General features: G+C 36.5%; 1 protein-coding gene and 1 pseudogene across 1 annotated transcript; one reads left to right on the forward strand and one right to left on the reverse strand.

Annotated features, from left to right (window-relative positions):
* Positions 1 to 1,221: 1,221 nt before the first annotated feature.
* Positions 1,222 to 2,705, reverse strand: LOC128172818 (uncharacterized; annotated as a pseudogene).
* Positions 2,706 to 4,710: 2,005 nt separating this feature from the next.
* Positions 4,711 to 7,888, forward strand: LOC128174655 (integumentary mucin C.1-like). The gene is made up of 4 exons (XM_052840155.1): positions 4,711 to 4,750; positions 5,601 to 5,876; positions 5,992 to 6,042; positions 6,429 to 7,888. Exons 1-4 carry the CDS (start codon positions 4,711 to 4,713, stop codon positions 6,875 to 6,877), a joined length of 816 nt encoding a protein of 271 aa, XP_052696115.1. The 3' UTR covers positions 6,878 to 7,888.
* The last annotated feature ends 4,609 nt before the right edge of the window (positions 7,889 to 12,497 follow it).

Here is a 12,497-nt window from a genome sequence, read left to right on the forward strand (position 1 = left end):
AGTAAAATGTTTGGTCTTTTTACGTTCATACCGGTCATACCCACTTTGTGATTATAATCGTCGTCCATATTCTGTGTATATTGAGTCAATTTTGATGATTAGATAAGTTTCTCAAAATAAAATGCCAATGCAAAAAAACAACATGCGGCGAATCAAACTTCAGACAACTTTTAAAAATCTGTATTTGCTTATATACATGTACTTTGTTTCTTTTACACAGTGTTTATTCATCTAATATTGCACCATGGTCAGGTATCAATTTTTGTATTACGTCACAAGTATGACGCAGCTACGACGGAAGACCTAATCGTTGCTTGCAACGAGCTCGTCTCTTGTTACTTGTATAATTCTTCACAAATTAGTTCTGTAAAATTGTGGGAAGTATTATGTTGCGAGTTTAATCGGGATTTATTGTATTATCACAACCTGGTTGGGCTTTTCAACTGTTTAGTGTGTGTTGAATAAACGAGGAAATTGTGTATATCGTGCATTACTTGTACCATTACTTTTTTTTCTTTCTAACAAACAAACAAGTTCTGGAAAACAGTGTCAAGAGTAGTAAGTAGGACAGAGTGCAGTCACTCTACAGTCAGGATGACGTCATGGGTTTTCCCCATAAACGAGGTCAAAGGGGGAGTCTGCAGTCAGGGGGGAGTCTACAGTCAGGGGGTGGTCTGCAGTCAGGGGGGAGTCTACAGTCAGGGGGTGGTTTACAGTCAAGGGTGAGTCTACAGTCAGGGGGTGGTTTACAGTCAAGGGTGAGTCTACAGTCAGGATGACGTCATGGGTTCAGGGGGAGTCTACAATCAAGGATTCTACAGTCAATAAAGTCACCTTAGTTAGCAACAAACATATGCTATCAGGGTCACTATGTGCTATCAGGGTCACCTTAGTTCACATAGCAACAGTTGAAGAATGTTAATATAAATATATGCTATCAGGGTCACCTTAGTTCGCATAGCAACCGTTGAAGGATGATGCCATAAATATCTACTATAAGGGTCACATTAGTCATCTGTAACCACAGCAACAGTGTAAAATATTGTTAAAATTAGAATTACCAAAATATTGTATCCGGGCATGGTTTTAGAACACAGTTTTTCGTAGGGTCAGTCCTTTATTATATAAACGAAAATTTGAGTATAAAGGTGCAAAATTTGAAGCATTTCTTTACTTCACTTTTTTATTTGCAACAGAGGTAGAACCATTCCTCAACCCTTTACAGTAAGTAAACTATCGTTATACTTTTTACAAAGTTTTGAGATTCTCTAGGTCTTTTTGTTATCAGGAAACTTAAAGACAACAGAGATAGTACATGTACAATATCACAAGCTTGAACACCTTTACAGAACTAGAGCGTTGTAAACGCGACCCTTTTAGCCGAGGTTCTGTTATCTCCTTTCGACAACTTGTCTTCTAAAAAGTTTATGATAATTTTCATTTGATCGACGTCTACTGTCACTCTGGCCAGGAGGGTTTTTAACACGTTTACTTGTTCTAGCAAGACATCCTCCTGGGTTTTTTCCTTCATCCTTTTTTCCAATTTTTGAATCTTGTCCTGGTTTGTTCACCTGTTAATGAAACAGAATCAACTTTAGTTACAGAATGTCACATTGAATTTTTTGATATGCCCCATTTGGTGATAATTGATTTGCGAGTTGTAATAACACACATCTTTTATAACAAAGAGTTTAGCAAAAGTAATGCGATCACATTTTTTTAGAACCGTTTTGTAAAGAATTAACATCGATGGTAACCAATAAGACGGTAATGTAAATAATGTGTTTAAACATTTATTACCTTAAAGTAGTCAGAATAGAGTCTTCGGCCTGACTAATGGTACGTGTCACTGGCGTAAAGGCACTACATGAATCCAGGGCCGGCGAGTAGCTGGCAACTGGTGAAAAGGTGTCGCTCTCTGGTGTAGGACTTAGAGGTCTAAAGAGATCGAGAGAGAGAGAGCGTGAAAGACACTAACTTTTTAATATGGTTAAAAACTAAATTATCTAACTTATTTAAATATGCTTTTTTTTAAAGTCCAAATTTGTAATTTTTTTTTATAAAAATCAATTTGCTAATAGTTTAGAAATTAAACAATATGAAAATGTAATGACTAAAGATTCTTTTTAAAAAAAAAAAGTTATTAAATACACATATAACACCTTTTGGTACATTACGCGTTGCACAAGAATCCAATTTTTACCTTTTTAATGACTCATTTTTCTTGCCAAATGTGCTCAATGTGGAATGGTAGTCTGGAGATGGAGGGGGTGGAGTACAGCTTTAGTAAAAGAGTGAGAAAAAAAATGTGAAAATAAGATACATACACACTTACGGTTTTTTCTTTTATATTTTTAATTTTATTTTATTATCATTAAAAGGTGTAATGATGCAAAATTGATTGGAAAATTTAAATTGGTTCTAAAATCATTTCAATTCTAAAATTTAAAGTAGAATTGTTTCGGTTTGCATTCACTTGTTCTAAAAGCAGTTATTTTTACTTTTGGGGTAGGAGTGGAAGGCCTTTACACACTTTCTGAGTTCAATTAAAACCATATAAAACCAAGCCGAAGAAAGATAACTCTAACAAAAGCTGTTGAACTCACCCCTTTGGCAGGACTTCTAACTCCAACTCCTCCCCCATCTTTAACAACATTTCTTCAAACTCATTGAATGAGTTTGCTGAGTTTGTGGCGTCCCTGTAAAAAAAAAAATACAGTAATAAAGAAAATAAACAAAGGTGTTACACCCTACCATGTTTTATATTACTTTCGTTCAAAATGTTAGGCGTTTAAATAATAATGCATAAAATAGCCTTAAAATTTGTAATAATGAAATGAACGAATCTATGCCTACTCAGTTTATAACTTGTGAAATACCGTTTACTTTGTTATGTTTCGTTCACTAATCACAAACCATTTAGGGGTTTTAATATTGTGAAAAGAAATTTTTATTCTTAAACTCTTAAGCTTTACAATTAATGAACTTGTAAAAAATGAAACAAGTTTCAAAAAAAAAAATTAAGGAATTATTTTTTTTTTTAAAAAGGAATATTTTTACTTACAGAAATTCAAGGAATGCTTCTGCCATATTGTCCGATAGTTTGTCAATGATGATAATTCAGTTTTTAACAACCCCTTATTTATACTTTACCAAAACTGTGAACGTGGCATTAGGCACTTTAGAAAATTTGAATTAGATAATTAACCGCGTTTTTAAAAAAAAAATTAGGGTGGGAAAGCCCAAGAGCCAGCTGCTGAGGGTGGGAACAGTGTCAAAATTTCAATTTAAAAACACCGCTCTATATCATGACATACTTGCGTGGTTAGATGCGCAAAAGTAGACTAACACGACCTGACCTCGTTTTACTGAGTAGATGTAAATTTATTCAATCTCTATATCTATCTAAAATGTTTCATCTCACACATGCGTGACGATGGTGCAATTAACGTATCCCGACCTGACCTAATATTAGTACTTTTATTAACGGACAATGCGTCCTTTACTAATTTGTTCAGTAATATTCCAACTTTAAATGAAATTGCAATTAGTAGTTTGATCAAATAAAGGGATGAGATAAGATACTGTGGATTGATCTAAATCTACCTTTTAACCGTTTAAAAAAAAATCACCTAACAATTATTTTTTCATTTAAATAAGGGAATGAAGACAAGTACTTTAAACCAGTATTCATAACGTGTATATACAAGTACAAAGTATGTTGTGTAAGGCCACATCATATGCTCATTTGCGGTTGGAAATGAAATAGTGAAAATATGTACATAAATATTGCAATACTTACTACGGTCTTATAATATTTCTCATGATTGCATTTGTAGTGTACAATGATATATGCATAATTCGATAGAAATTGTTATTTATACGAATCAACCATATACACTCTGTACCATCAAAAATGTTTTTCGAGCCAATTATTGCAACCTGGTATGCGGGTTCTGATAACGTCTTTATTCTGATCAAAAGGGGGTTTTAAAGACCGATCTACCGTGAAACGACACATTTATTTTACAACATGGTCTAATTTTACAGCCTCTGATATAATATACTAGCCTCTTTTTTAAAACTTGTAATGTTGAGATAACGTTAACCTCAAAGAAAAATAAAAGTTGTGTGCATTCAAAGTTCTTTTCATTTATTAATGTATCACTTATTGTAAAACCTGGCCGAGTCTTTATTTCTGTCCGGAATTACTTTTTCATATTCTATACCATTATTTTTGTTTGTTTGTTTGTTAACTATTGTGTTCACATATACAGTGGGACTATTACCATTAAAACAACAGACATAGCATGTATAATGCAAAGCATCAATCATTCATCGAGTCAATTTTTAATCATGTGACGAGTATTATCAAACTGCACGTGCAGATTTTTCAGTTTAGATCACTTTCCAGTTTAAAGTTGTTTTCATAGATTTAGAACAATATATATGGGTCTGTTTGGCTAATTTAAAAACAACTTAATCTAATTACTAATCTTAGTCACTCTAACATTTCTGTCATCCAGTTTAAAAAAGTGGCGCCACTCTCTAAATGATCTGTATTGTCGCGCCCTCATGTTAGAGCTGTATTGTCGCGCCCTCATGTTAGAGTATAATTTACCAAATAAGGTTACATTTTGATCACATGATAATGATCCGGGTACGAATCTCGTGCAATTTTCGCGGCATTGGAGAAATCAAGGCGTGAGAATGAAGAAGATCGCGATCATTGTCTGGTTATTTCCATTAAGTATAGTTTGCGGAACCGTTTTACCATGTCCTCCGTGTACAGGAGTGCACGGGATGTACATTTGTACAGATTCGACTACATGCGTGCGATTAATAAAGGATGAACTCGAGCCTGCAAGGAAAATCCGTTTGTTTACATGTGCTGTTACTGTTAGGGTTCACGGATGGGGCGACGAACGACTGCCTTTAATAACGGACAGACACGGAAAAATCTGCCATCGTGAGTATATATTTTTGTTTTAATATCAACCCCTCTTACTTCATCTTATTTGATCCGCTAAGGTGCTTTTACTAATGAATTGCAAAAGTTGGAAGGCACCGTGGGAAAGACTAATCACGTGACTAAAGTAGACCCAATAGAAAGGATTGAAATTTTACTATGGAATGTGGGGGTCATCTCATAAGTCGCTTGAATTTCGTTTTTTAATATATTATATATATATTTCCGGTAATTCAGTGATTTAGTTTGTAGAATGTTCTATAATGTCCTCTGGACCCGGTTTAACGATAGAATGCGTTCCTTGTTTTTACAATGTAGCAAAGTGGTGCATTTACTATGAACAATCGAGAGAGTTCCGAATGTAAACATGAAGCGAGAAAAAAAGCTGGGGAAATTTGTTTTGAATTTTCGTCTTTATTTTGATTAAACTTTAGGTTTAAATACTTACGCAGCCCCAAAAAGGTTTGCTATGATTAATTTATAAGTTATTTTCAGTGAAAATCCGGTGGTCTGCAGTTTGTTTGCTACGGTGGTATTCTAACTGTGGTGAGGGCTTGTCCCTAGACACATTAGATTATTCTAACTAGATTAATACTAGATTAATACCAGATTTTACAATGTTTCTTCACAGAACCCCAGGTCTCTACTACTACAACTGGGACCCGTACAACTCCAACAGAGACCCGTACAACTCCAACAGGGACCCGTACAACTCCAACAGGGACCCGTACAACTCCAACAGGGACCCGTACAACTCCAACAGGGACCCGTACAACTCCAACAGGGACCCGTACAACTCCAACAGAGACCCGTACAACTCCAACAGGGACCCGTACAACTCCAACAACTGGGACCCATACAATTTTCTCGAGAACCAAGAATCGTTCATCCAACCTCTCTTTTAAGGGTTAGTGTTTCATTTATAATGTACGTATATTAAAGTTTTTTTAAAAAAAAAAAGACTTTTAAAAAAAAAAAAAAAGATACCATGGTATTCATATAATTATTTGTTTTTGCATTAGAATCCCATGGTAGCGAAGATGATGAGATATTTGACGTACCCTCAGCAACAGGTCAGCATATAATAGTTCTTTTGTGTATTAATGTAGGAATTTGTACTTTGATAGGTATATTTATTTCCATCAAAGATACAATTAAAATCTAAAACGAACAAAACGTCATTTAGAAAATGAAAATTTAAAAGACGGAAAATCCATAAATCATCTGAACAGGAAGAAAAGCTATTACTTCTACTTCAGACAATGATTATGATTCCATATTTGAAGTCTCAGAGATTTAATTGGGAGATAAATTTAAAAAAAAAGTTCAGATTTGTTATGCCTTGAGAAAATGTTAAGTTGATCAAGTACACACACTATGTATATCATCATTATGAATCGTTGTTTGAATAATTTCTGTATTTGTTCATTTATTTTAAAATCTATTTGTGATTTCTTAGGGTTTTTAGCCTGGGCTATCACCTGCACCTTAGCCATCATCCTTATAATTTTGAAAAAATACCTGGTAAAGACCTTTCATCCATGCAATCAGTGTAATGTAGAGTCCCAACCACTACCAGACACCCAGCCAACTTCCGCAGACACCCAGGCAACTGCCGCAGACACCCAGACAACTTCCGCAGACACCCAGGCAACTTCCGCAGACACCCAGGCAACTTCCGCAACTTCCGCAGACACCCAGCCAACTTCCGCAGACACCCAGCCAAGTGTCGCAATCCCAACCATTAACACACCATCACATTCCATTGCAACCCCATCATCATCATTTTATGACACCCCTCTGCAGTCAGCTACACTCCCAACACCGTCCTCGACAACTGTACTTGTAAGTCCACCAGCGAAAAACACAAGATCAAAGGCAAAGGGCAAAGTTTTATTTAAGTTGTAAGCTAAAAGGAAATTAAAGTGATTTCCCATGCAAGATAGAATTAGAGAATTAATGTTTAAGATAGTTTCAGTGTTCTTTTTTTCAGAGATACATGTAGGGGTCGAGTTTTGTTTTTGGTGTGTTATTCTTTTGAAAAAAAAAAGTATTGATCAAGAGAGAGAGAGAGAGATGTAAAAAAAAATTAATAAATATTTAATGACAGATGATACAAACAAAATTTTCAACCTCTTTCATTTTTTTACACTAAAGAGTTCCATAAGTAAATATATAAGTTGACACCTGTTTTGTATTTTAGGAGAAAAAAAAATATAAAATTTCGTAAATTTGAAGTTAAGGGGATGAAATATCCCTGTGCAATTTATTTTTACATACTAATGACATGATAAAAAACTCTTTTGCAGATAAAAATTGTGTTCGTATCATCTGTCCTTAAGTTGTAAATTACTGGTTTTTTTCTATGTAGGGGAACATTACAGAACTGACGTTTAAGATGCTGCATGTGGTTGTTTTTTGCTTAGAGATTTTCAGAGAAATGAGGACGAGTTTAATTTCTGTGAGTGAGTTAGTTTTTTCTTTGGACAAACAGAGAGAGAAAAAGGGGTGTTTACGTTGTAAATTAAACAGATGTCATTTTGCATGTAAGACCAAATTAACAGAAAATGATGTTAAGATAGTTCAAGTGGAGGTTTTTTTTTTTGTTTTGCTAAGAAAATTTTCAGAGAAAATGAGGTTGAGTTTTATGTCAGTAAGTGGGATATTTTTAATTTTATTTTTTGGCCCAGAGCCTTTTTTTTTATTCAGTTATGCCATAAAAAGTATTCAGTATTCAGTACATGAAAAGTATTTATGTACTTGTATATCACTATATGATATTTCTTGTCTTTTTTTGTGTGATTTTAAATCAATGTTCATTGTGGTATTTGATGATTTAATCAATATTTGTAATATGTAATCGAAGCTGTGATTATCGGTTTTTTTTGCCTTTCATAGATAATGTTTGGTATTGATTAACATTTTGACAAGTATTTTATTGATTACTCAGATGATTTTTATACATGCTTTATTTTTTTAACATTGGTTGAGATTAAACTGGTGCTTTGTATACATGCCTTTTTTTCCCCATTGGTTGAGATTATACCTTTGTTGTTACTGAATTATGATTTTTTTCGGGTTGTATTTTATTATTGTTGTTAGCAAATTACAATTAAAGTTTTTAAAAGTTGATAGTTTCTGTGTTATTGTTTTATCATAAAGGAATGCTGAATAATTAAAAGTAACAAGTAGTAAGTGATTGGAATACAGGATAAAAAAGCAATCAGAGATCCATGAAAATAATAAAAATTATTTATGAAATAATGAAAGTTTATAGTAAACAGTATGTATGTACATATTGTTTTTGATTAATTTTTTTAACATCATTTTCATGGATAAGATTATATAAAAAAGGTTTTAAATTGGAATACAGATTAAAAAGCAATCAGAGATCCCTGAAAATGATAAATAATGAAACTATTTATGAACTTATGAAAATTTATAGTAAACAGTATGTATGTACATATTGTTTTTGATTAATTTTTTTTAAGAATCATTTTCATGGGTTAGATTATTATAAAAAAAAGTTTTAATTTTTTTGTGTGTGTGTAATTTAGAGAATGGCGGCTGGTAGTTTGTTAAAAGAAATCTTGGACTCATTGGAGGATCCAGATGTTGTTCAGCTATTTGCCGCAGCGAATGGTTTAGTCGGTGATGCTGAGGTCGAGGACCGATTAAGAGAACTCCATTGGGAAAAACACATCGAAGACTTATGGCAGGAGGTTCTTTCCGAGATGGAATCCCCTGCTAAAAAAAGTCGACCTACCCTCGCTGATGACGATCAGCCTTCAACGAGTGTACAGCTTGGGGCAGGTGAGGAGAGCTCCGATTCTGAGGACACATCAACTAAACCTTACTATATTTGGAAGAGGGATACCAGAACTTTTATGAAACATTGGGTACGCGACACAACATTCAAAGTCAAATTTAACGAACAGTGGCGGGGTAAGAAATTAATAGATACACAAAACAATTTGCACGACATGTTTGAAGATCTGTTGCTGCAGGCCAGAGGGCACGATGCGGATCTAGGACGGGTGGTCATCAGTCACCCGAGTCTCAACAATGCAATAGTCGTCCCGCTACAATCCTGGGAAACTCTGAATGCAGATGTTGCAATGTCAGAAATCGTCAAAGTACTCAATTCGAACGAAAGCTTACCCATAGACGAAAGCCTTTTGGTCACCATAGGGTCCATCGATTTGCCCAAAGGAGGAGGTAACCCTAGAAAACTACCCATCACTTCTCTTTTCGGACCCAAAAATAGCATAGAAAGAAAAAAATCACTTTTTCATGTACAAAACGATAACAATTTATGCATGGCTATTTCCATTGGTCTGTGTTTTCTTAAAACGTGTAAAAAAGTAGATGCGGATACCTGGTCACAATTAGTAAAGAATGATTCCAACGAAGAGATGTTAGATAACGTTCTCAAACACCGTACTGTATCCAAGGCTTATTATGACAACGTCCTGAAAACGTCGAGAAAAAAAAAAGCAAACCGAGTTGGCGATGTGGCTGTGTCAAAGAGCAGGGGTGCCCACCGACAGATATTTAGGTCTAAATGACATCGAACCTTTCGAAACCTTACTTGATGTCTCTATCAATGTCGTGTCCTCTAGAGTAGGAAACAAGTTCGTCAGGGTGACGAAGGACCAGGAAAAACCCCGTCTTTATCTATATCACATCGACTCGGAAAACGAAAAACACTGGCACGGGATTGCCAGCATACAAGGGTTTTTCAAAGCGTCATACTTTTGCCATACCTGTTTAAAACCGTATAAAGATAAATCGAAACATTCTTGTGCCACTTCTTGTGAGGTATGTTTACGCAACAACTGTCCGGAAACGGATGTCCAAATGGGCTGTCGTTCCGGTGGCCGAGTTTGTCGATCTCTAGCGAGTTTCAAAAGCCATAAAGAAAAACGAACAGTCAAAAATGAGAGTTATCCCCCTGCCTGCGACCTGTTTTACCAGTGTACAAAGTGTAGAGTCGTTATGAAACGTGTGAAGCGTTCCCCCGAGTTACACGTTTGCGAAGAATGGCAGTGCCCTAACTGCCAAGAATATCAAATTGGAGAACATAATTGTTACCAGAAACCGTTTGGATCTGACATCGAAAAGCGAAACAAGAAATTCTTCTTTTACGATTTTGAGACACGGCAAGATGACGTGTTTCAGTGTGAGGCGGGATACAGTCCGTCTCGTGTCAGATGTCGACATTGCGTTAAAGAGCCACGTCAGTGCGTCAACTGTAAACTATGTCAGAACTGCCGTGATCCTTCCTGTGGTTTAATGCAACACAAAGTTAACTTTGCAGTGCTACAGAGCACTTGTCATCAATGCGAAAAGGAGGAATTGGTAGAGGGTGCCACCTGCAGTCATTGCGGAACACGATGTGGAAGTTGCTCTAGGACACTCAAAGGAGAATACGTTTCACCGCCATGTCAAGACACATGTGGAAAAAGGGAACTGGTGTTTTCCGGGGACTACACCGCCGAACACTTTTGCGCTTACGTCACCAGTAAGCACTGCAAAGACTCGATTTTAATTGCACACAATGCAAAAAGTTTTGACTTGTACCCCGTTTTAGAAGTTCTCATCGACCGACACTCCATTCGACCAAGCAAAATCATATACAATGGTTCCAAAATTATGTACATGCACATAGCCCAAAAACTGAATTTAACCTTTATGGATTCTCTCAATTTTCTTCCCATGAAATTAGCTAAAATACCAGAAGCGTTTGGTCTACAAGAACTCTGCAAAGGGTACTTTCCTCATTTATTCAACACCAAAGCTCATCAAAATTACGTGGGTCCGTATCCAGACTTGCAGTACTACGGATACCAATTCCTGTCGACAGAAGAGCGAAAGAAACTGAAGACTGGCATGCAACGAAAAAAGACGAGACGTTTCATTTTCGAGAAGAAATGTTGCAATACTGCTGCTCGGACGTCGATATATTGCGACGGGGCTGTCTCGAATTTAGAAAGTTAATGATCGACGTGACGACCATCGAAGAAAACGTTGCACAAGCAGACGGAACGTTAAAAACACAAACTACTTATGGAGTCGACCCTTTCGATTACGTCACCATCGCAAGTGTATGCATGGGCATTTTTAAGTCTTTATTTTTGAAAGGCAAGGAAAAAATACAAATAACCAAAGACGGGGACACGAAATGGTACGACATCGAACATTTAAGAGGACTGCAAGTGGTCAACGTCGAGGAATCATGGGTCTCCCTAGTCGACCTTCAAAATGACGAGAACGTGCAAATAGGCAAACGACAGTTCGAGAGTCCCATAGCTGTCGTGCCTTCTCAAGGGTATACGAAACGTGATAACTACAGTAAAGTTTCGATTCAATGGTTAGAGTGGTTAATGGAAAAAAGCCGTCAGCGGGGAAACTCCATTCATATTTCACACGCTCTTAACGGAGGTGAATTTCAGATACCAGGCACCAATTACAGATGTGACGGATTTGTCCCCTCTTCAACCGGAAAAGGAACAGTTTACGAATTTTATGGTTAGTCCATAAACCTATATATCTTTAACATTTACCCCCTCTCCCTCTCAATTGAAGGGGGGGGGGGCGGCGGCGGCGGCGTACCGAGTGTTGACCATAAAAATACGTTTACTGTTTTCTCTCATTTTTTTTTTTTAAATAGGTTGTGTGTTCCACGGTTGTCCGTCTTGTTACGCCGAAGATCGTCATCATCTCAGACATCCTTCCACCAATCAGACGATCCAGGAATTATATGAAATGACGAAGAAGAGAGAACGAGAGCTCAAGGATCTAGGATACAAAGTCGTCTTTATTTGGGAACATCAATTTAAATATCAACTGGAAAAGAATGCGGTCTTACAGCAGTTCGTGTCGACATTGGATATACAGGACAGATTGGACCCGCGTGATAGTTTTTTTGGCGGTCGAACTAATGCCATAAAATTGCACTACAAGGCGGCGGAAGACGAAACCATTCAGTACTACGACTTTACCAGTCTTTATCCATGGACAAACAAATATTGTCGATATCCCGTTGGACATCCTACCATCGTCACGGACAATTTTCAGGACATCTCTCAGTATTTTGGACTTGCTAAAATTAAAATTTTACCTCCCAGAAAACTCTATCACCCCGTGCTTCCTTACAGTTCTAATGGAAAATTGAAGTTTCCCTTGTGTAGAACTTGTGCGGACAATGAAAATCAGAACGATTGCACGTGTTCCCTAGAGGAAAGGGCCATCACAGGCACGTGGTGTACTCCTGAAATTCAAATGGCAATGTCTAAAGGGTACACAATCTTGAATATCTACGAAGTCTATCACTTTGCCGAGTCAGCCATGTACAACGCCGAATCGTGTGAGGGGGGATTGTTTACTCAGTACGTCAACATGTTCTTAAAAATCAAACAGGAGGCGTCGGGATTTCCAGATGATTGTAAAACGGAAGAGGCAAAACGTAAATACATCGAGGATTACAAAGAAAAAGAGGGCATAGATTTAGAATACGATAAAATCA

Source organism: Crassostrea angulata, chromosome 2 (genome assembly GCF_025612915.1).
Source record: "Crassostrea angulata isolate pt1a10 chromosome 2, ASM2561291v2, whole genome shotgun sequence".
NCBI classification, from domain to species: Eukaryota; Metazoa; Mollusca; class Bivalvia; order Ostreida; family Ostreidae; genus Magallana; species Magallana angulata.

Bases quoted from the DNA above. Each gene is read 5' to 3' on its own strand.
- LOC128174655 (XM_052840155.1), top strand. From the start codon at position 4,711: ATGAAGAAGATCGCGATCATTGTCTGGTTATTTCCATTAA. The intron at 4,751-5,600 runs GTATAGTTTGCG...GTTTCTTCACAG, and splicing joins TGTCTGGTTATTTCCATTAA to AACCCCAGGTCTCTACTACT. The intron at 5,877-5,991 runs GTTAGTGTTTCA...TTTTTGCATTAG, and splicing joins ATCCAACCTCTCTTTTAAGG to AATCCCATGGTAGCGAAGAT.